Below are 21,210 nucleotides of genomic sequence, written 5' to 3'. Positions count from 1 at the left end.
TTGCATAATATATAATATGGGCTCATGTGCGTTTAAATGCTTTTGTACGTGCACAGAAGCACACGTACATTGAGCGCTTTACTAGCCCATACCATGAATAAGACTTTGATGATAGTATTGAACATCAATGTAATTGAAGACCACCTTGTTCGGGTTTTCGACTTTCAAATGCACCTCAACACTGACTCTGCCCACCGTCTGATCATGATCAGGTCCCTTAATGTAGACCGAGTTGAAAAGGAACGTGTAGTGATCCAAGTTTTTAATGTAGACCTGATGGTTATATAGGTTGAAAGGAACCTGCAGTGAGCAGTCCAATAGGATTAGGAATTGATTAATCATTTAATTTTTGAAATTGGGCTTAATCATATGGGTTGTTAATTTTTTCTGTGTTTTGAGCAATTTCAGTGATGACTGGGTGTACTTGCATTGCATACTATGCTTTGGATTTTTATTTTTTTTAATGGCCTCATACATCTTAAATGGTGTGTATGCCTTGAGAAATTCATCATCTCATTTGCTTTGCATGTCTTCCTTAATTTCTGCATATCTTTCCTCTGCCTTTGCTATTAAATTCCAACCATGTTATGAATTTTGCAGCATGCTTATAGAAGTTTAAGCGAGCTTGAAGGAAAGCATAAAGGTTGTGCGCTATGCAAAGCAACAAATGCATGTGATGCATTATAGAGTTCCCATAAACAAGGTTGGCTCTGGGAATTGGGGGTGTTTTATTGGGAGCATATATTATTATCTAAAGCCTTATTTCTTTCATTTTTCTGGCCAAGCCAAACGATAATTGAACCCGCATTCTGTTTGTTTGATTGCATCTTATGCCCCTGATGTTAAAATAAGGACAGAAACAGAGAAGGGACAGAGACAAAAAACAAAACAAAATTGGGACATAAGATTTGTACTCTATCCTTTTGCATAGCATGAAGAACTAAGAGAATGACAAAGAGGTCTTAGGGGAGCTAGATTAAAAAATAAAATAAATGTTTCATCACCATCTGTTACCTAACTTACCTTCACCATCAGCTGAAATCCAACTGAGAAAAAGACAGAAGCTCCTTTCTTCTTAAATTGAAAGTTCGACTGGTTTGATATTGATATTTATATTTAATCTGCAGGGTAATTTGTAACAAAACAAACTGTTTTCCCTATATATTGGTCACATGATTCACATCTTACATACTGTCCAGAAGATAGCTCTACTAGTCTACTATTCTATTATCTATGGAATACATAATACCATTCAAAAATCATCACAAAAATAATATTATATTCGCCCATGTTATAGTTCTGAAGATGGTATGACACTATAACATGTTAACACAGTGTCACAAAAGGGTCAAGGAATTAAACATTATTTAGATACATTGAGATATAGAAACAGCTGAATACTATTAAGCAGCAAGGAAGCTATACAAATCTCTCAAATAATTCTAAATCATATCAAAAGAGGAAAAGAAAACAATAAACAGACTAAAATCTCACCCCATTACAACATGAGGGCTAGTGAGTGGTAATTCAGTCAATTCCTTGGCAAAGCATATAAATCCAGAGAGCAAGCAAAGAATTATAATTTTGTCTTGTATTTGCACACTTGGTCTCCAGCAGTGGCGTTACTGACATTGACATTGAAATCGCATGAGGCAGTGCTGGTCGCATGAATCTTAATGAAGCCCAAAATGATAACTTTGCCAGAGATTGTAGTCAAGGTGTTGAAGGGCAACGTACCGGCCAACACATCCGAAAACAGCTTCGATTTTCCGAGAAGCCGGTCAGCCATAATGGTCAGCGTGACGTTCATGGGTTTGGTCCGGTCCGCCGAAATCCGACCCGCTGCTATATGGGCCTCGCCCACCAGCTCCCCTCTGTAGCTCAAGAAGGCGGTGCTGTTGGAGTACTTGAACCCGACTTTGTTCGGGTTTTTGACGGATAGATTCACGTCCAGGGTCAGGTTGAGGTCAACGCTGAGTTTGGGCATGTTCAGAGCCACTTGTAGGTCCCGCAAAACGACCCCGTCCACCGTCGTTTTGGGTTCCTTGGCCTTGAACACGGTAAAACATAGGATGACCGGAATGAGTACTAGGACCCCAACCACCGCGATCGCCGCCAGGCACGTGTTTCTGCGCTTCCGTGAGCGGCGAGGCTCGGCTTTGATTAATGCTGTTTCGTCTTTTGATGAGGACACCACTTCCATCTCAATAATAAAAAAGAACCCAGAAGAAAAATGTTTGATTCGAATAATGGGTCCAAGTTTTTTGGTCTGAACTTGCTAAGGATAATATTGATTTTGGACGATTTGCTGAATCCAAAACGGTGCTGGATTGGCAATATATAGAGTTTTGGGATCTCTTCCTTCCTTGCTTATAAGGATGAAAAGATGTATTGAGCATTTAAAGCTCATTGTTTGGTTGATAGAGTGGCTGAGTGTTATTGGAGGATGCTTCTTTAATCTTTAGTGTTCAGCCGACCAATCTGGTGTTTGAACCCCACGGCCCACACTAAGCTCCCAACGTGTCAATGGGGATTTTGGGATCTTTTTAGAGCCAGCTAGCCTAAATGGCTAATACTACTAGATTAGGATTGATAAAGAATACGAGAATTAATTTTAGAAGTGTTTCATATATGGGTTAATTACATATATATACCTCAATTATACATCACTTATCAGTTGGGTACCTCTGGTTTAAAAACTTTCATTAGGGTACATCAACTTATGTTTTTTGTCAATTGAATACCTCTGTTAGTCTGACCGTTAGGAAGACCATTAAATGCCTACGTGGCGCTGACGTGCCACACGTGGACCCCACCATTAAATATTAATTTAACATTTAAAAATATACAAATTGAAAAAAATTAATAAAAAAATAGCCAAAAATAATAAAAAAATAGCCAAAATTATACAACTGATAAAAATTAATAAAAAAAAAAAAACCATTAAAATTATACAAAATTAAAAAAAAAAAAAAAAAAACCAACCCCCACCTAGCACCCTCCCTCCCCTTCCTCCCCCACCCTTTCCCCACCCAGGCCACCTCTCCTCCCTCTCAAACCCAAGCCACCCCCCACCTCCCCCGCCCTTCCCCCGCAAACCCAGGCCACCCCCTCCACCTCCCTTGCCCCTCCCCCCCAAACCTAACCCCCCTGGCCCGTCGCACCCCCTCCACCTTCCCCGCCCCTCCCCCCCAAACCCAGGCCACCCCTCACCTCCCCCGCCCTTCCCCCCCAAACCCAGGCCACCCCCTCCACCTCCCTCGCCCCTCCCCCCAAACCCAGTCGCACCCACCTCCCCCTCCCTAGGCCTCGTCATCTTCTGAGCTGAGACATCCTTTTGTTGAGGGGTTGCGATGTACAAACAAAAATATGCTAGAGTCTGAACCTTTTGTGAAGATTGATAATTTCATTAAGAAGGAAACTACTCAAGTTTCTAATCATGATGCTAGAAAACTGGGTGAGGACAATGGGGCCTAGGGAGGGGAGGTGGGTGCGACTGGGTTTGGGGGAAGGTGGGTGCGACGGGTCGAGGGGCAGGAGGGTGCGATGGGGGTTGGGGCGGTGCTGGGTGAGGGCGACTAGGGCTGGGGAGGGGGGAGGTGGGTGCAACTGGTTGAGGGGGAGGGTTGGGTGACGGGGAAAGGCTGGGTGAGGCTCGGCTAGGTAAGGGGGTGGGGCTGGGGAGGGAGGTGGGTGGGGGCGAAGGGGGCTGGAAAGAAAGGAAGGGGTGGTACTGGGTTTGGGGGGAACGGAGGTTGGAGGGAGGAGGGTGCTACGGGGGCTGGGGTCGGGGCTAGGGGTTAAGAAAGACGTAGGGGGGAGGGTGGCAGTCAGTGAGAGAGGCAACAGTTGGGTGGCTGTGCAGGGGAGGCGGAGGGAGGCGGAGGTGATGCTGGGTTCTGGGCTTCCTTTTTCTTCTTTTTTTTTCATTTTTTTTTTTCAATTCAATTATTTAAGTTTTATATATTATATTAATTTAAAGGTTTATTAGTTTTTTATTAATTTTAGTTTAGTGGCTATTTTTAAATGCTAAGTTAATATTTAATGGTGGGGTCCGCGTGTGCCACGTCAGTGCCACGTAGACATTTAACGGTCTTCCTAACGGTCAGACTAACAGAGGTATTCAATTGACAAAAAACATAAGTTGATGTACCCTAATGAAAGTTTTTAAACCAGAGGTACCCAACTGATAAGTGATGTATAGTTGAGGTATATATATGTAATTAACCCTTCATATATTTATCAAACGGGAGATGATTTTAAATTAAAGATCATTGATTTTAACTACTAAATTTTAATAATTTTTTAGTTTAGGTATCAAAATTAAATAACATTTTAGATTAGGTACTAGTTGAAAAGTCAAACAAAATAATAAAATAAAATGTATTAGAATTTACAAATATTACATCACATGCCACTACAATAAAAAAAATAAAAAAAATATTACATCACAAATATTACATTAATTTATACTATATTGTATTAAAAAAAAATCAATCCAGTCACAACTTAACTGTGACTGTCTTGGTAAATTGAAAGAGACAACTCACACTACTATATTATGTATTATTTTGACCTCTATTTATACTATATTGTAGTATAATTTATCTATAAAAAATTCAATTAAGTCACAACTTAACTGTGACTGTTTTACAACTTAGATGTGACTGTCGTTTAGCCACAACTAAATTTGAAGTTGTGAGTGTTATACAGTCACAACTAAATGTGAAGTTGAAACTATATTAACAAATTTTTAAGATAATATAAAAGCCTCAAAACAATTTTGTCAAAACTTTATAAATTTTAACTAACACCTATCATATATGGGCCAAATAATAAAAATATCAAATAGAAAAGGCTCAAATCAAAAGGGCCAATATATTTGTGACCTAATCTAAAAAATTATATTTAAATTTGGTAGTTCAATTGAAATATTATATAGTCTTCATACTATACCAAAAAATTATTGAGATTTAGTATTTAATCCTAATTTTCTATTTGAATTAGAAGTTTAGAACCTCATGTATATGAGTGAATCCTCTTAATTTCTAGAACTACAAATTTTTACAATAATTTTAAAATTTGAAAGAATAAATTAAAAATAAAGATTAACAACTTACAATTCTCTTATTCATTATTTGATCATACAAATATACAACAGAAATGTCATTCTTTCATAAAATAAAGAAAGAACGAAAAGCACCTTAATTTCTTGTTTTGTGCAATTTTAATAATAAATCAGGACTAGGCTTTTGGGTTTAATCAAGACAATAGGTTAGTTTACCTTAATTAAAATACGCAAATAAAATTACAGTAATGCTACACTTACCACATTTTTATACCACAATTTCATACCATCTTACATGGCATTCATACATTGGACACTACAAATTAAAAAATAAAACCTAAAAAAGAAAAAAGAAATACATATCCAGTAAAATAATGACACATCAGGTGGGATACAAATGTGGGAAAAAAAAAGTGGGACAACTAGCATTATTGATAAAATTAACATGTTGAGCCTTTTTGGTGGTTATAAATAAATAGTTTTTTAGAAAAATTAAATTACAGTTACAACCTTCGGTTGCGCAACGTGTAATGGATTAGTAGACTTACAAAATTTTAAGAGGTTGTGCCGAATAGTAGCCTTAGAAAAAGTATAAAGGATCGTGTGATATATTCGTAAGAAATTTGTTCAAAGATTTTAGGCATTGTAAACAAGATTTTTATTCAAAATCTTTATATTTTTCACCAAACTTTATCAAGGTATAACCGTATAACTTATAAGTAGGGTTGATTGCGGTCATAATATTAATTAATATATATGTTAATGTGTGTGGTTAGGTCGTCTGGATCCTAATGACAAGGAGGGCATGGGCATGGTCTGGTTCTCTCCGACATGTCCAAACTTCATACGATCGTAAGTCATAATCACTACTGTACCAAAAAGTCAATGGCAAATTTTTCATGATTTTTTCCATCTCTTTGGAAAAAAAAAAAAAAAAACAAGGCTTTCAAGATTGTTTAATGATAACGTGCAATATTGTTATGAACCAAGTAAGAGACTAATGTGTCATGGATCGAGGTTGGTAATCAGAAGTCAAATATTCAAATTACCGTGATGTAGATTAATAGGTGATAAATGACAAGATTTTAATAATTCTTTATGAAAAGTTATAAGCCAGTTACTGGTTAGCATCTTATTAAGCTATGTGCGGATTGTTAGATGAAAATTTAACAGTAAAAAGTGATAAGTGACGCATTAAAACTTTAAACGTTAAATGCCTAAACATTACTATTCATTCTATACATTTAAAAATATCTGAAATTTGTGATTTTTGGACTAAATGAATAATAATACAATACATATTAAGCAAAAATAAAAATCTTGAAATTTGTTACTGTTGAGTAGGGAGCAACACAACTAGAAAAAGAAAAAAAAAAAAAAAAACCCCGAAAATGGGTGTTGCAACTTGCAACGCACCAAGTTATTAAAACACATTAATGGATGATGACTTGAATCACCGGATGGATCCAATAGGCATTCGTATTCTCTAAATAGCATGGTAGCTTAGATACTTTAAATTTCAATTGAAATAATTAAATAGCGCCACCCATTAATTTGACCAGATTTTTCACTGCGGAAAATGACCATCAAATGAATGCATTTGCAGCGTAAAAATGTTGAAGACCTGAAGTAGCAAAGCATCAGCTTCATAGCATGTGTCATTGTCATAGCTAGGAAGAGTTTTTGGGCCCTAGTTAGGTTGAAAGATGGAAGCCCATTTCTTAGAAAATGAATTTTGGGCTCTAGTACGTGGCAATTTGGGTGCATACTACATAATTAGGCCTCTCCCCAATAGTCATTAACAAAGGTGGCCCATTAAGCCCATTTTACTGTTGAACACATTGACACATCACACATAGCATAGCATATGCATGAGAGCGACAATGACATGAACTCCAATTGCAGCCGTTATTATTCGACGTGGACAAGGACGGGAACTCTTTATGAGATCATTTAATTAATAAATTATTGTGTGTGATTGTAACACTACGTATTATAATGATATGATGTTATTAATTTACTTAAAATTGTAATATGTGCATAATAATTAAAGATTAAAATCTTAAAAAATATTCTTAAAATCGTACACTAATATCATATCAGTAAGCTATGTAGTATTACGATCACCACGTATAATTATTTTTTCATAAAATCAATCAAATTCTTCTATCATGTGTCTCATCTGTGATCAAGTCTTTTGCTTAACATTAAATACTTGCGTAGTTGGGCAAAATCTGTATGTTAATGTTGGTAGGACCGTAGGACACTAGGAACGCAGCGCAAAGTGGGCCATTTTAGAACAAATGGAGTTGCATAGTTTTCGTACATGAAAAAATCGGTTGGCTTGAATTGAATGCCAAAAACGCGTGGTGGGTACTAGTACTACTACTGGGTAGTACCAAGTAAACAAGAAGGCGAAGTAGGCGTGGCTTTGGTGTGGTAGGTGCGCTCCTGCATCTAACAACAAGAAGCAGCTTCACATTTGCATTGTGAGTCTGTGACTGTAGGATTGGCTCTAACAAAAATGTAATGGGCATAATGGCAAGTTTTATTTCTATTTATTATTTATTTTTATGAAAATACAAAATTAGATAAGACTATAAGAGGGAGGATTAGGAAGGAAGTTGATGAAGGTGATGATGGGGCCCATGGGGAGTGAGTTGGGACGGCGGGTGGTGGAGCTGGTGACGAAGGGGAAGGAGAGCCCATTGGTGTGGGCAATGGAAGTGGGCAAATGGGTCGGGGCTCCGCCCAGCATTGAGTTAGGGGAGGTGTTGGTGACCCAACTCTGTTTCCTCCACAACCGACCTTCTCTCTGGAAGTTTCTGGACCATGCCCTCTCCTCCGGCCTCCTCTCCCCTCTCCATGTCCTCTCTGGCCTCTCTTCCAGGTTTCCCACCTTCCCTTTTCAGCTCTCAATCATCCTTTTTTTTTTTTTTTTCTTTCCATCTATTCCCATATTCACATTCTCATATTTTTCTTCAACTTTTGCTTTGTGTCTATGTTTACAGGGTGATTCCTCATCGACAGTCTCAACCAGAAGCTTACAGGCTCTATCTTGAACTCCTAAGACGATATGCATTTTCATTTGGTCCTCTTTCTGGTGATGCTTCCAAAGAAAAGTGAGTGTGCCCATTTCATTTTCAGCCTCAATTATATGCTCATGTTGATTCTGTTCTGTGTTGGCTTACTATCATTGTTTTCTTTACTTTTAAAGTTTTAAGTAGTGCCATATGAAATATCTGATACATGATTTCTGGGAAATTTAAATAGTCTTTTTTGGCATAATCTCTATTGCCATTCTGTTTGCCTTAATTTGTTTCAGGTTGCAAATTTAATGGAAAATTTTCCATCTTTATTTTTAAATTGTTTTACTTTTCTTTCGTAATACTTTGGTTCTGCTTCGCCTTGTTCACTTGAATATGTATGCCTCCCATTTGTATTATTTTTCACCTTATTTGCAGATGTTATCAGAATTCAACCATGCATTTTTGACTAAGACATGGTATTAAATAATTTTCTCAAATTTCTCTGGTCGAAATGCTTGCAAATGAATGCAGGCATTGCTAGCATGACTTGCACTCAATCAATTGAATAAATTGCTGAACTTTTGCTTTTCTGTATTGCAGGATAACAGAATCCGTTGATCTTGCCCTTCAACTTTCTCAGACATATAAGGTTGGTGTTCTGGAGCTTGGACATGCGTTTGTCTTGTTCTTTTTCACTGTCATCATTAGCTTGATTGATAGCACCTTGGATGATTGGGGATTCAACATAACATCTCGAAAGAGACCAAGATTAGCTTTTGGAGGTGCAGACTACCATGATGTGGAAATAGATTCCCAGGAAAGTCAGAATTTCAAAAGTAATGAACATCATGAACAAATAAGGAGAATGAATTCTTTTCTGGCCATAGAGGTTCTGGGAAAACTAACAGAAAGCAGAAAAGCTTTGGTTCTGCTTCGCCTTGTTCACTTGAATATGTATGCCTCCCATTCCTTTTAATTTTCACCTTATTTGCAGATGTTGTCAGAATTCAACCATGCATTTTTTACTAAGATATGGTATTAAATAATTTTCTTAAATTTCTCTGGCAGTACACATAAAAGTATTTATTTAGAAAAGGATGTCTGTTGAGAGACTAATAATATGTTGTTTTTTTCTTTTAAATTCAATTCTACTCATAGGCCTGAAAAATTCAATGGCCTCCTGCAGAGGCTACGGTTTCTTGAATCCCGTCAATTGCCATCCTCAGATTTGAATTCTGCAGTGCAACCATTGGCAAGGTTGTCTGCCAACATCCAGAGAGTCTTGGGTTTTGAATACCACTTCAATAAGCGCCAGCTCGTTGGGGTGCTTCTTGATATTGGATCTCAGAAGCCAGTGTTTCACTGCAGATCTGGATTTGGTCATTCTACTTGTTGGGTTCGTTTAGATATATACATGGAGAATGCAATGGATGGCAAACAACTTTCTACTAAATCAGCTATTGATATACTTGCAGGTAAAATCCTTTTGAAGAGTCTCATATGAATTTATATTTGATATAATTTCTGTATGTATGTAATATGTATGCATGCATGTATTTTTTTCATTCAAATCGAATAAAAAACAATGTTTAAGAAAACTGAAAGCAATTCAATTAATTCCTAATTTCACTGACTTAACTGCAGAAGGAATTATGACACTCCAAGTATTTAACCAGGCAAGCTGGCAAGAAACCTTCCTAGCACTCTGGCTCTCAGCCCTTCGGCTTGTGCAACGAGTTGAGACAAATCCATGTTAACATATCTTTTAATTGGAAAAAAAAAAAGTTAACATAGATAGTTACTTTCCCCTTCATTCTTTGTTTGCAGGAACGTGATCCTCTTGAAGGCCCTATACCACATCTTGAGGCCCGTCTTTGTGTCCTTTTGTCTATTGTCCCCCTGGCAATTGCTAATGTTTTGGGGAATGAGACCAAATTGAATTCCTCTTCTCTTCAGGGAGATACAGCATCTGGGAATGTGGAAAATGGATATGCACATGAAATGGGTGGCAAAGCTAATACTTCAAGGAAACAGGGACTGATTTCTTCTCTCCAGGTCCTTGGAAACTTCTCTGGCCTCTTGTGCCCTCCTTCATCAGTTGTTGATTCAGCTAATAGAGCAGCAGCAAAAGCAGCTCGCTTTATACTTGATTCCAAGAATGAAAAGGATGCATCAGGTGGAGACAGCTGTGGGGATGCTTGTATAAAAGCAGGTTTATTATAAATTTTTAGTTCACTTTTAATCTCATCGCACATTCTGATTTGATCAATGATTAAATGTATATCTATTTTAGGCATGGATAAATTTTGTTTAAAGGACAAAAGTATACACAGGAATCCTGTTTACTGTCTAGTCACATTGGTTTAGTGCTTTCTGTAAACTTTTGGCAATTAATTCATATGTTTTCAGGTGGTGACATGAGGCACCTTATTGTGGAAGCTTGCATTGCAAGAAATTTAATTGACACATCAGCATATTTTTGGCCTGGTTATGTGTCTGCATCCATGATCTCACCGTCGGATACATCACCAGTTCAAAAATCTCCTTGGTCAACATTCATGGAAGGAGCACCATTGAGGGATTCCCTAATAAACTCCCTTATCATGATCCCAGCTTCAAGGTATAATGAAAAATTTCTTAATTAATTGCATTACTAGCTAGTCTTCAGCTGATTATTTTCTCCTTCGATCTCCTGTTCAAGTTTTGCAGAAATAGAGAAGTTATATCATATTGCATTAAAAGGGTCAGAGGAGGAGAAGTCAGCGGCCGCAAAGATCCTATGCGGTGCATCCCTCAGAAGTGGATGGAACATTCAGGTTGAACAATCATGCAGCAATACTGGAGATTTTAAATTCGGCTATGTTTGAAGTCCTGTTACATCTATAATGGCCTACTGGTGCTTTTTATCCTCATTTCACTCTTTAAGTTTACTAATAGCACCTCTAATGTATTTGTTTCTTAAAAAAATAAAAATAAAAGCTCTCCTTTTCAATTCCTGAACATTGTTGTTTTCAGGAACATGTGGTGCATTTTGTGGTCAAGCTTCTTTCTCCACCTGTACCTCCCAATTATACAGGACCAAGAAGTCACTTAATTGATTATATATCAATGCTGAGTGCTATCCTTTTTGCAGCTTCTTCTATTGATACAGTTCATATACTTTCTTTGCATGGTATGGTGAGTGATTGTTGTATATTATGGCATCATAAAAGAAGTTGAGTTTGGCATGTTACAGTACTAGGAAGTTGAAGTTCGGGCATTCTTATGGATTCAAAAAGTGTATGGTCATACAGGTCCCTGAAGTTGCAGCTTCTTTAATTCCTCTTTGTGAGGTCTTTGGATCACTTGAGCCTACATTGAATAACAAATCAAGCATGGGTGATGAGTCCTCCATTTACATGGTGTTTTCTTTAGCATTTCTTTTTCTTCTTCGCCTGTGGAAATTCTATCGACCACCCCTTGAGCAATACATTGCGGAGGGAGGAGCAGTTGGAGGTGAGCTGACTTTGGAGTATCTTCTGTTATTGCGCAATAGCCACATTGCATCTGCCCAAAATGAAACGAATAGCAGCGGGGAGCAGTTTGAATCAGCATCTGAGAGACCCATGTACATTGATTCTTATCCAAAATTAAAAGCCTGGTATTGTCAAAACAAATCTTGTATAGCTTCGACACTTTCAGGTCTCTCTAGTGGGAATCCTGTTCATGAAGTTGCCAATAAAATATTAAGTATGATTTACTGGAAAATAACCAGAAGTGGGGCTCCATCAAGCAATTCTTCTGCACCATCAGGCAGCAGCATTGGTGGCTCCCCTGCAGATACTGGAGAGGATGTGTATCAGAGACCTATGCTTCCTGCTTGGGAGGTGTTGGAAGCCATTCCTTTTGTTCTTGAGGCTATTTTAACTGCTTGTGCCCATGGCAGGCTTTCATCCCGGGACTTGACAACAGGTTGGTTAGATGCTACTGCTCTGCACTTGTCAGCCAAGGCTCATTATTATTATTTTTGTTGGTTTTTATCTTACCTTTCCTCTGGTACTTGAGATACTTGCTTTGTCTATCTTTTTGGTTTGTAATTTCTTCCGCTTGTTTCATCAACTGATGAATAAGTAACTTTATAGATTATTAGAAATAAAATTTAGGGTGTTTATTATATTTTTAAAATTTTATTCATCAAACTCCTTATGAGCTCTTAAATGCTTGCAGGCCTGAGAGACCTTGTTGAGTTTCTGCCTGCTTCTCTTGCTGCTATTATTAGTTACTTCTCTGCAGAAGTTACTCGTGGTATATGGAAACCAGTTCCTATGAATGGAACAGATTGGCCTAGTCCAGCAGCGATTCTTCAATCAGTTGAGTCTGAAATAAAAGGGATACTCGATGCTGTTGGTGTCAATGTTCCAAACTGTTTCTCTGGTAGTATTTCTGATTCTATTTTATCTACTCTATTTGTCTTCATATTGTTTCTAGGATTCATTTTGATTATTCCATTCTGGTGCTCTAGCCTCAAACACACACACACACTGACAGAGATACACCCTGATACACAATGAGAGGAAGATAAAACAGAAAAACCATCCCTGTAGGCTTGTATCTATAACTATAAGTATTTGAAGCCTAAATACATCTGAGTAGTTTTGTTTTTTAAATAATATATAAACAGTCATAAAGCTTTGTGTAGCTATAAGTATCTGTTATTGAATTTGTTTCACCAATTAACATTAATGATTGGTTCAATATACATAATTTCATACTGACCTAAGAATGTCTTTTGCATTTCCATTGCCAAAACCATTTTAATGCTTTGCAGAGATTTCAACCACAATGCTTCCACTGCCACTGGCTGCTCTTGTGAGTTTAACCATTACTTTTAAACTGGAGAAGGGCCTTGAATACATCCATGCTGTTGCTGGCCTGGCTTTGGAGAACTGTGCATCAGGTTGTCCTTGGCCTAGCATGCCCATTGTTGGCTGTTTGTGGGGTCAAAAGGTCCGCCGCTGGCATAATTTCATTGTTGTATCATGTTCTCGCTCTGTATTCAGACAGAACAAAGATGCTGTTGCCCAGCTCCTGAGAAGTTGCTTCTCCTCGTATCTTGGATCAGTCCATGGTTCAACCTCTTCCTTGTCCAGTCAAAGCAATGTAAATGGTCTGTTGGGTTTTACCATCTCAGCTACAGCTAGTAGTGCTTGTCCTTCTGTAGCACCTGGATTTCTATATCTTCGCTCTTGCCGGACTATACATGTTGTCCAATGTGTGAATGATGTGATTGTAGGGCTTGTAGCTGAGTACGCTGTGAAATTATCGGCCAGATGGGCAAGCACAGACTCCCCTCGCTTGAAGTCTAGTCAAGCATCACTGTGCCTGGCCATTGCAAATGCAAAAGAGGTGGCCTCACTTGGTGCAAGCCTCTTATGTGTGGCAGGTGGGGTGCAGCTGGTCCAAGAACTGTACCAGGAAACCATTCCAACCTGGCTACTCTCGTCAAAGGAAGAGAAACTAGGGGAGGCGAATGCTGTATCCCATGTAATGGAGGGGTATGCAATGGCTTATCTGGTGATTCTGTCAGGTTCAATTGAATGGGGAGTTGGAGACAAATTGCCATCATGGGCACTCTCTAGAAGAGCCCGTATTGTCGGCATTCATATGGACTTTCTGGCTGGGGTCTTGGAGGGGAACATATCACTTGGCTGTGATCCTGCTACTTGGAAAGCTTATGTTTCTTGCTTGGTAGGTTTAATGGTCAACTTTGCTCCGGTGTGGATTCGAGAAGTCAAGCTCAAGACCTTGAGGAAATTGGCCTGTGGACTGAGAGGGTGGCATGAATGTGAGCTCGCTCTTTCTCTTCTTCAAAGAGGTGGGACTTCAGCCATAGGATCTGCTGCCGAATTAGCAAATGTGTTGTTGGATTGAGTTTCAATTGAAGATGTTAAATGTAGTGACTTTAGTTTGCCCTTTTATTTTCTGTGTTTATGATTTAGATGTAAATATTATTTGTGAAATTCATATTATTTCAATTTAAAAATTTTATAAGACTCACCTAATATAATTATTAGGAATCTCACTAATAAATCACATTGGTGGGTCCATTAAATTGTTGTTATTGTCTTATTATAATTTTTTATATGCTAACATAACGACTAAGTATAACCGTTTTACCGAATACCGTTAACGGTTGTGAATAACACATACTAGTACCATTTGCACAAAACTTAAATCTAATACTTTCTCATACCGTTGTCTAACAGACTAACACTTCCCATTGTCTATCTAATATCTATGTGAGAATGAACAAAAAGACCCAAGGGATGATGGTGGAATTTTTCATTTGGCCATGTTCAAAATTTCGCAAAATTGGATTTGGAAGCTAATTAATTCCATATCTGGGGTAATTAAGTCTTTGCCTTAATAATTATCATTTTCTATTTGTATTACGATATTATTACTTTATTTATATACTAACTCTCTCCGTCTCTCTCTCTCTCTCTCTCTCTCTCTCTCTCCATTGCTGGCTCCGACACCTTTTCAAGGGGCACTCACTCTTCTTCTCCTCTCTCACAAATTCAACCCCTCACACCCAAACACAAACCCTCTCCAGACACAACATCTGGTAATTAGGGTTTGGGGGAGGGGCTTAATCTGATCCCAAAAGGGTTTAATTCAATCTTCACAAACAAACATACATAGACGTTTGTATGAAATTCTGAGAGCTGAGAATGGAAGTGGGAAGGAGGATATCGGCGAGTCCTCGGCCGTGCTCGGGTCGCCGAATAGTGGCGAACAAGAAGAGGGCTCGCACCGATGGGTTCGTCAACAGCGTGAAGAAGCTGCAGAGGCGTGAAATTTCTTCCAAGCGTGATCGTGCTTTCGGCATGAGTAACGCTCAGGAGAGGTTCCGCAACATGCACCTCATGGTCTGTTTTCATTTCATTTTTCTTTCCACTTATACCCAATTGCTCGACCTCATGTGTTCCATAGCTCGTATGTATCTGATGCAATTTCAATTCTTCACCCTCAGATCACTTTCTAGGGTTTATCGGCATGGGCTTCTCATTGTTTATCGTAAATTTACTTAATTTGTTTTGATTAGAGTCAACATGCATATAAGTCCTGGAGCTTCGAGGGTTGGTGATCAATGGTTCTATGTTTTTCTCTTTTTCTCTCTTTTTATTTTTATTTTTATATTTCCAGTGCATGTAACAACTTGAAAACATTTTTTTGAAAGGAAAAGTAAATAGATGAAGTTGAATTGAGATTTAGTGACAATTTTTTCTTGTGGTACAGAAAACCTTGTTAATAGGAAGCTGTTTTCAATTGATAGATGTGTTGATCTGCTGTTTCCGATTTGGATTTGGCTCTTAACGTCGTCACCCTGATTAATATACTTTTTCATTGCCTAGGGTTTGTGTCCTTAGATTCTGCTGAAGCTGGCCTTAGAGTAAAACCAAGTTATTATACTGATCACCTACTAAATTTGCCTCTTTAGAACTTTCCAGTTGGGAAAAAAATTCATTAATTGTCTACTCCGCATATTACGGAGCATTAAAAGCTCAGATTATGACCCAAAATTTTTTCTTTTACTTTTGAAACCGTAAAAATGACATTCATGATAATCCTTAGCTTAATCTGTCAGACATAATGAAGGGGATGTTATCAATGTCATGCTGTATTTCTTTTTTTGATATCTAATTAATTAGTTTCTGCTTCAGGAGGAATATGATACACATGATCCCAAGGGGCATTCATCGCCCGTATTGCCTTTTCTGATGAAGAGGACAAAGGTCATTGAGATAGTTGCTGCACGTGACATTGTCTTTGCTCTTGCGCACTCGGGTGTGTGCGCAGCTTTTAGTAGAGGTAATAACATGCCTAACTGAAATAAATATCATAACAAATGCAGAACTGTATTTTTTTATATGTATTTTCTGTATCAAAAATAAAAATGCAACAAATGTTACAATTAGACCGGTGGATCATTTTTTGGTCATTCATTGATTGATAAATCACTACAATTGAAGCAGGAGATACACAATTTAAATAATAGAAGATCCAATACATACAAATTTGTTATAAAATGACTGGAAAAGTAGAAACAAAATTGGATATAATTTTACCATTATGAGCAATTCCAAAATCTTTGTAGACAAAACCAACCATTAATTTCCAATTGTGGGGTGAATGGAATCCTATACGTAAATCAGTTCATAACAGAATATAAAAAACTTTTATCGTGCATGCATTATTACGTATTCTCTGTTGGCTATTCTTATTGCAGAGACAAATGAGAGGATATGTTTCTTGAATGTTAGTCATGATGAAGTCATTCGAAGCTTGTTCTATAATAAGAACAACGATTCGCTCATCACAGTGTCAGTCTATGCTTCAGACAACTTCAGCTCTTTGAGATGCAGATCCACAAGGATTGAGTGGGTAGTTCTTATCTATATTTATGCTGTCTATTTTGTGTCTATTTCTTATGCTGTCTATTTCTTACACTCGGGTATTGTCTATTTATTGGCTAGATATATAAGGAGGGGCAAGCCAGATGCTGGTTTTGCTCTTTTTGAGTCCGAGTCTTTGAAGTGGCCTGGGTTTGTAGAGTTTGATGATGTTAATGGCAAGGTGCTAACATACTCTGCACAAGATAGGTATATTTCCATTGTGTAACGTTCTAATATACGTTCACCAAATCCATTTGGATACTAACAGATTTTCCTTTTTTGGGGTCTTGGGCCAGTATTTACAAGGTGTTTGACCTTAAAAACTATACCATGCTTTACTCTATATCAGACAAACATGTACAGGAAATCAAGATCAGGTATCACTCCCCCCCCTCACAAATCTCTCTTGGTGTCCATAGTTTTATTTTAATGTCGTACACAAACCAATAGTGTTGCTTAAGTCATTGATGTAATTCTTCTGTATTCACCTTACCAATCATTTTTATTGTTTGTAACAGTCCAGGCATCATGCTGTTGATTTTCAATAGAGCTAGTAGCCATGTTCCGCTGAAGATTCTTTCAATAGAAGATGGCACAGTTCTCAAAGCCTTCAACCATCTACTTCATCGAAATAAGAAGGTTGACTTCATAGAACAATTCAATGAAAAGCTTCTCGTTAAGCAAGAAAATGAGAATCTACAGATTCTTGATGTAAGTAAATTATAGCAATCATGGCATATAATGACAGTTCTCTTGGAGCCTTGATTGTTTATGCCTGTGAATACAACTTTTAACTATCTGTAGGTTCGAAATTCGGAGCTGATGGAAGTTAGCAGAACCGAGTTCATGACTCCATCAGCATTTATCTTTCTGTACGAGAACCAGCTATTCCTGACATTCAGAAATCGAACTGTGGCTGTCTGGAACTTCCGTGGAGAACTTGTAACTTCATTTGAGGATCACTTGTTATGGCATCCTGATTGCAATACCAATAACATTTATATAACAAGTGATCAGGATCTTATCATATCTTACTGCAAGGCTGATTCGGATGATCATTGGATGGAACAAAATGGTATTTCTTTTCACTTCCTTTTTGGTTATTTGCACAACCAATGGTTAGTATAGTTCATGGCTGGAATCAGAAACTACATTGCTGAATAACATCACGTGTGTCTTAACTAATAAATATAATGGAAATAAAAGTGGTAAAGTATAACATCCTTTTCACATCCAATTTGTTGAAGTTGGGCCACGGTGTTAGCCTTGTTCTTTTCTGGCTCATCCGGGTTTTGACATACATATTATTAGGTGAAACCTGAAAACCAAAACTAATTCACACACACTCACAGCTGATAGATCAGAAGATGATCATGAACATTTTCTAACATTTAGATTTCCCAGCTGGTGATTTTCATAAATGGAAACAGTTGTGGGAAGTTTTACCTATTTTTGCATGTTCCAATCTGTCTAAAAAGCAATAAGTTAGTAGTCAGTCTATTGGCTTGTGATGACCAAGGATGATATTATGATGAAAATATTGGAGGGAATTATTTTGTCATCTCATATATGGTTTTTGATGCAGCTGGATCTATTCATGTAAGCAATATCTTAACCGGGAAATGCCTGGCCAAAATAAATGCAAGCAATGGTGGTCCTAAGGTTGAAGAGTGTGGCAGCAGTGCTGCCTCCTCGAGGAATCGGAGCAACTCATCTCTGGTCAGAAGCACTGTAGCCGAGGCTTTGGAAGACATAACTGCCCTTTTCTATGATGAAGAGCGCAATGAGATATATACTGGAAATAGGCATGGTCTTGTTCATGTGTGGTCTAACTGAAGTTAAGACCATTACTTTCCTTTGGGGGCTATGAAGCTTCTGTTAGAGAAATAGTTTATTTTGGCAGCCCTAGTGCATATGGTATATTTCATCGCAGTGTACTGTTAGATGACTTGGAAGGCTCTTGCATTGTATCATGATATGATTTTAAATTATCAATGTAGCGTTCTGTAGAGTTGCTTTTTTTTTTTTTGGGGGGGGGGGGGGGGGGGGGGAGGGGGAGGGAGGATAGAGGCTGCATGATTGTGGTGCAGATTGAACAGATAAATTTGATGCACTGGTATCTGACAATGTTTCATGTTCTATTTATTTTTGTGAATCTCTTTAAATTGCGGTTGAGGTATTGTTCATGTGTGGTCTATCTGGCTCATGACAATTACATACATTTTTTAGAAATCTGAAAGTAAACAAGGTTTTCCCTTATTTTTGTTTTCCCAAATGGTAAAAAGAAAGTAATCAAGAGGTACAAGGTATATAAAAGAATGGGCATATATAATGTAATACATGCAGCCGATAAAGATTAAAGATTAAAGATTCAACGTATATGGATAATTAAGTGTGACCATAACTGATGAGGGGTGGCTCAATCCAAAAGTGGCGGCCTATAAGATTGATGAAAACTCCAATTGCCTTCATCTTTGCTGCAAGTATAAGACTTGAAGCTAATTGTGTCATGACAAATTATCATGTTTGCAAATTCATTAGCCTCCTCTTTTGCTGGAACCACCATTGATTTTGTCCCCAAAAACAATACTTGATTTCCCAAGTTTTTTTGGTGATGGATCAAACTGGTAAATTTGCCAACAATTTTCTTTATTCCGAATTGCCGGTAAGAGCTTCCCATGCCATCAGACTCAACCAGGTAACTCTCCCCTCGCTGCAAGGGTTGCTGTAGTCTGAGAGAGGCAGATAAGTCACTTGGGATACTCTCATCACGAAGAGGGTTATAAAAAATGAATATAGAACGTAATGAATTACGAGATGGTCCCTAATTCACTATATTTTGAAGCACAAACGTTGGCGTTGTAAAATAAATCACTAACCTCATGCATTAAAACTTTTTTAACTGAGTAAGTTTGTTTGGACCAGAAATCAGGGAGCTTTAAGTTGTTGACGTTGAACCACCAATAGGTAACTAGCCATGGCATATTTGGATGACTTGAACCACATCAACAGCAGCTCGCCGCTAAGTCTCGTTTAGTTACTCCTACCATTTCCAACGCTGCTGCTGCTCAAGTACCTCAACTTGTGCTTCTTACTATAATATTATGGCAATTTGGCTGAAGCAAAAGAAGGTGAATGGCATCTTGACTGAAGCAGAAACATATAGGCGGCATTTTGATTGAAGCAGAATCAGAAGCTAAGTGGGAGCAATTTCTTTTATCTGAAAGTTGCGACAACATGCATATATTGCACGAGGCTTCAGTTTTCTGCTAGTGGAAGTTATTGGGAACATTATCCAATTGGAATTTGATTGAAGCAGAAACTAGTTTGGAGAAGTTTCTTTGATTTGACAAGTGAGAACATAGCACAAGGCTTCAGTTTTGATCTTCTAGTAATGGAAATTTCTGATCTTATTATTTATTATATTTGGTTAATTTGTAATCACTTTTTGAGGTGTTTTATATGTTGCTATCTATTTATTTGTTTCCTTTGAATCTCTCTTGTCATATAATAGAAAAGAGATGGAGGTGGATAACTAGATGAATGTTGAACAATCCATTACTAGTAATTAATGGATCCAAAGAGCGAAACCCTTTTTCCTCATCCTTGCCTAAAATATAAATATAACCAGGACACCAGAAAGTCATATGTGATGACTACTTGTATGATATGAGAATACAAGGCATACGCACGTTCATGTTTATGAGGGTTTATATACAGAGACAGCTTCTTAATGCTTTGCTTACTCTTTTTAGATCTCGAATGTGGTTCCACGAAACGAGTAATATATATTTCCAAAGGAATTCAGGGGTGAGCGTATCAATTTTGACATGTACATGTGCCCTAGGATGTTCAGTTAAGCATGATTTCCCTAAAACATTACGGAAAATTGGTTGAATCTTGATTGAAGTAGAAACATGTATGTATACTACACCTTGGGATTGAAGCAGAAGTAAGTGCATGGGAGGAATTGCTTTTATTTGAGAAGTAATGATGACAATTCGGTTGAAGCAGAAGGAGTTATATTATATGGCATATATTTGGATTGAAGTAGGAGTTATATGAAATTTTAATTGAAGCAGGAGTTATATGGCCTTTTGATTGAAGCAGGAGTTATATGGCCTTTTGATTGAAGAAGAAACAAGCTAATTTGGAGGATTTTTTTAATATGAGAAGTGACAACTAGCACAAGCAGTGACGGATCCAGGAATTTTATCCCAGGAGTTAAACCCATTTCGTCGAACAGATTGTGGGCGTGCTTGCAGGTGGTCGCAGGTGGTCATTCTGGGAGGTCAAACCAACAATTTTAGCAAGGGTTTTCCAGCGGGCAGGTGGTCAGACGACCACCCATGTCCCTTAGTGGATCCGTCCCTGAGCACAAGGGTTCAGTTTTCCTCTAGTACTGGAAATTTCTAGGTCATTATAATATTTGGTTGATTTGTAATCTCTTCTTTTGTTTTTTCTGTGAGAATATTTGTAATTAATCTCTTCTTGAGATAGTGAGGGAGGTTGATAATTATATGATCAATGTTGATCGATATGCCTCATATTTCCCAATTGTGGGATATGGGCTTTAAAGAATCCGGATCCTCTATTTTAGGATCAGTCGAGGGTTCTATTTCTCTCTTCTTTGGCTCTTTCTTGGTAGACAAGTCATGAAAGAAATTTTCCTTTA

At 37.8% G+C, this 21,210-nt stretch overlaps 3 protein-coding genes across 4 annotated transcripts; 2 read left to right on the top strand and 1 right to left on the bottom strand.

Annotated features, from left to right (window-relative positions):
• Positions 1 to 1,251: 1,251 nt before the first annotated feature.
• On the bottom strand, positions 1,252 to 2,396 carry LOC147281257 (uncharacterized). Its single transcript, XM_086248741.1, has one exon. It carries the CDS (start codon positions 2,201 to 2,203, stop codon positions 1,577 to 1,579), a length of 627 nt encoding a protein of 208 aa, XP_086104867.1. The 5' UTR covers positions 2,204 to 2,396; the 3' UTR covers positions 1,252 to 1,576.
• Positions 2,397 to 7,492: 5,096 nt separating this feature from the next.
• LOC147281256 (mediator of RNA polymerase II transcription subunit 33A-like) lies at positions 7,493 to 14,133 on the top strand. Its single transcript, XM_086249293.1, has 12 exons — positions 7,493 to 7,958; positions 8,080 to 8,190; positions 8,698 to 9,051; positions 9,256 to 9,572; positions 9,742 to 9,833; positions 9,925 to 10,309; positions 10,507 to 10,717; positions 10,799 to 10,913; positions 11,113 to 11,274; positions 11,391 to 12,048; positions 12,304 to 12,510; positions 12,905 to 14,133. The coding sequence occupies exons 1-12, from the start codon at positions 7,696 to 7,698 to the stop codon at positions 14,005 to 14,007; spliced, it is 3,978 nt and encodes a 1,325-aa protein (XP_086105419.1). The 5' UTR covers positions 7,493 to 7,695; the 3' UTR covers positions 14,008 to 14,133.
• A 253-nt stretch (positions 14,134 to 14,386) lies between these two features.
• On the top strand, positions 14,387 to 18,546 carry LOC147281255 (Transducin/WD40 repeat-like superfamily protein). 2 transcript variants are annotated; one of them, XM_086246658.1, is made up of 9 exons: positions 14,387 to 14,482; positions 14,625 to 15,008; positions 15,804 to 15,951; positions 16,370 to 16,520; positions 16,617 to 16,742; positions 16,832 to 16,912; positions 17,054 to 17,246; positions 17,340 to 17,610; positions 18,121 to 18,546. In XM_086246658.1, the coding sequence occupies exons 2-9, from the start codon at positions 14,811 to 14,813 to the stop codon at positions 18,369 to 18,371; spliced, it is 1,419 nt and encodes a 472-aa protein (XP_086102784.1). In that variant the 5' UTR covers positions 14,387 to 14,482; positions 14,625 to 14,810; the 3' UTR covers positions 18,372 to 18,546. The 2 variants fall into 2 exon arrangements, with proteins under 2 accessions (XP_086102784.1, XP_086102783.1); XM_086246657.1 differs by lacking the exon at positions 14,387 to 14,482 and having other exon boundaries at positions 14,585 to 15,008.
• The last annotated feature ends 2,664 nt before the right edge of the window (positions 18,547 to 21,210 follow it).

The sequence above is a fragment of the Dryas octopetala genome, chromosome 6, assembly GCF_963921425.1.
Source record: "Dryas octopetala chromosome 6, drDryOcto1.1, whole genome shotgun sequence".
Classification (NCBI taxonomy): Eukaryota; Viridiplantae; Streptophyta; class Magnoliopsida; order Rosales; family Rosaceae; genus Dryas; species Dryas octopetala.
This window is presented reverse-complemented; position numbering and strand designations above follow the sequence as displayed.

What these genes read in the sequence shown, in the direction of transcription:
- LOC147281257 (XM_086248741.1), bottom strand. Translation starts at nt 2,203, where the DNA reads ATGGAAGTGGTGTCCTCATCAAAAGACGAAACAGCATTAATCAAAGCC.
- LOC147281255 (XM_086246658.1), top strand. Translation starts at nt 14,811, where the DNA reads ATGGAAGTGGGAAGGAGGATATCGGCGAGTCCTCGGCCGTGCTCGGGT. An exon ending in GTGCGCAGCTTTTAGTAGAG is followed by an intron (nt 15,952 to 16,369) that starts GTAATAACATGC and finishes TTCTTATTGCAG; the next exon opens with AGACAAATGAGAGGATATGT. An exon ending in GTACAGGAAATCAAGATCAG is followed by an intron (nt 16,913 to 17,053) that starts GTATCACTCCCC and finishes TGTTTGTAACAG; the next exon opens with TCCAGGCATCATGCTGTTGA.
- LOC147281256 (XM_086249293.1), top strand. Translation starts at nt 7,696, where the DNA reads ATGAAGGTGATGATGGGGCCCATGGGGAGTGAGTTGGGACGGCGGGTG. An exon ending in GGATGCTTGTATAAAAGCAG is followed by an intron (nt 10,310 to 10,506) that starts GTTTATTATAAA and finishes ATATGTTTTCAG; the next exon opens with GTGGTGACATGAGGCACCTT. An exon ending in TACTTTCTTTGCATGGTATG is followed by an intron (nt 11,275 to 11,390) that starts GTGAGTGATTGT and finishes ATGGTCATACAG; the next exon opens with GTCCCTGAAGTTGCAGCTTC.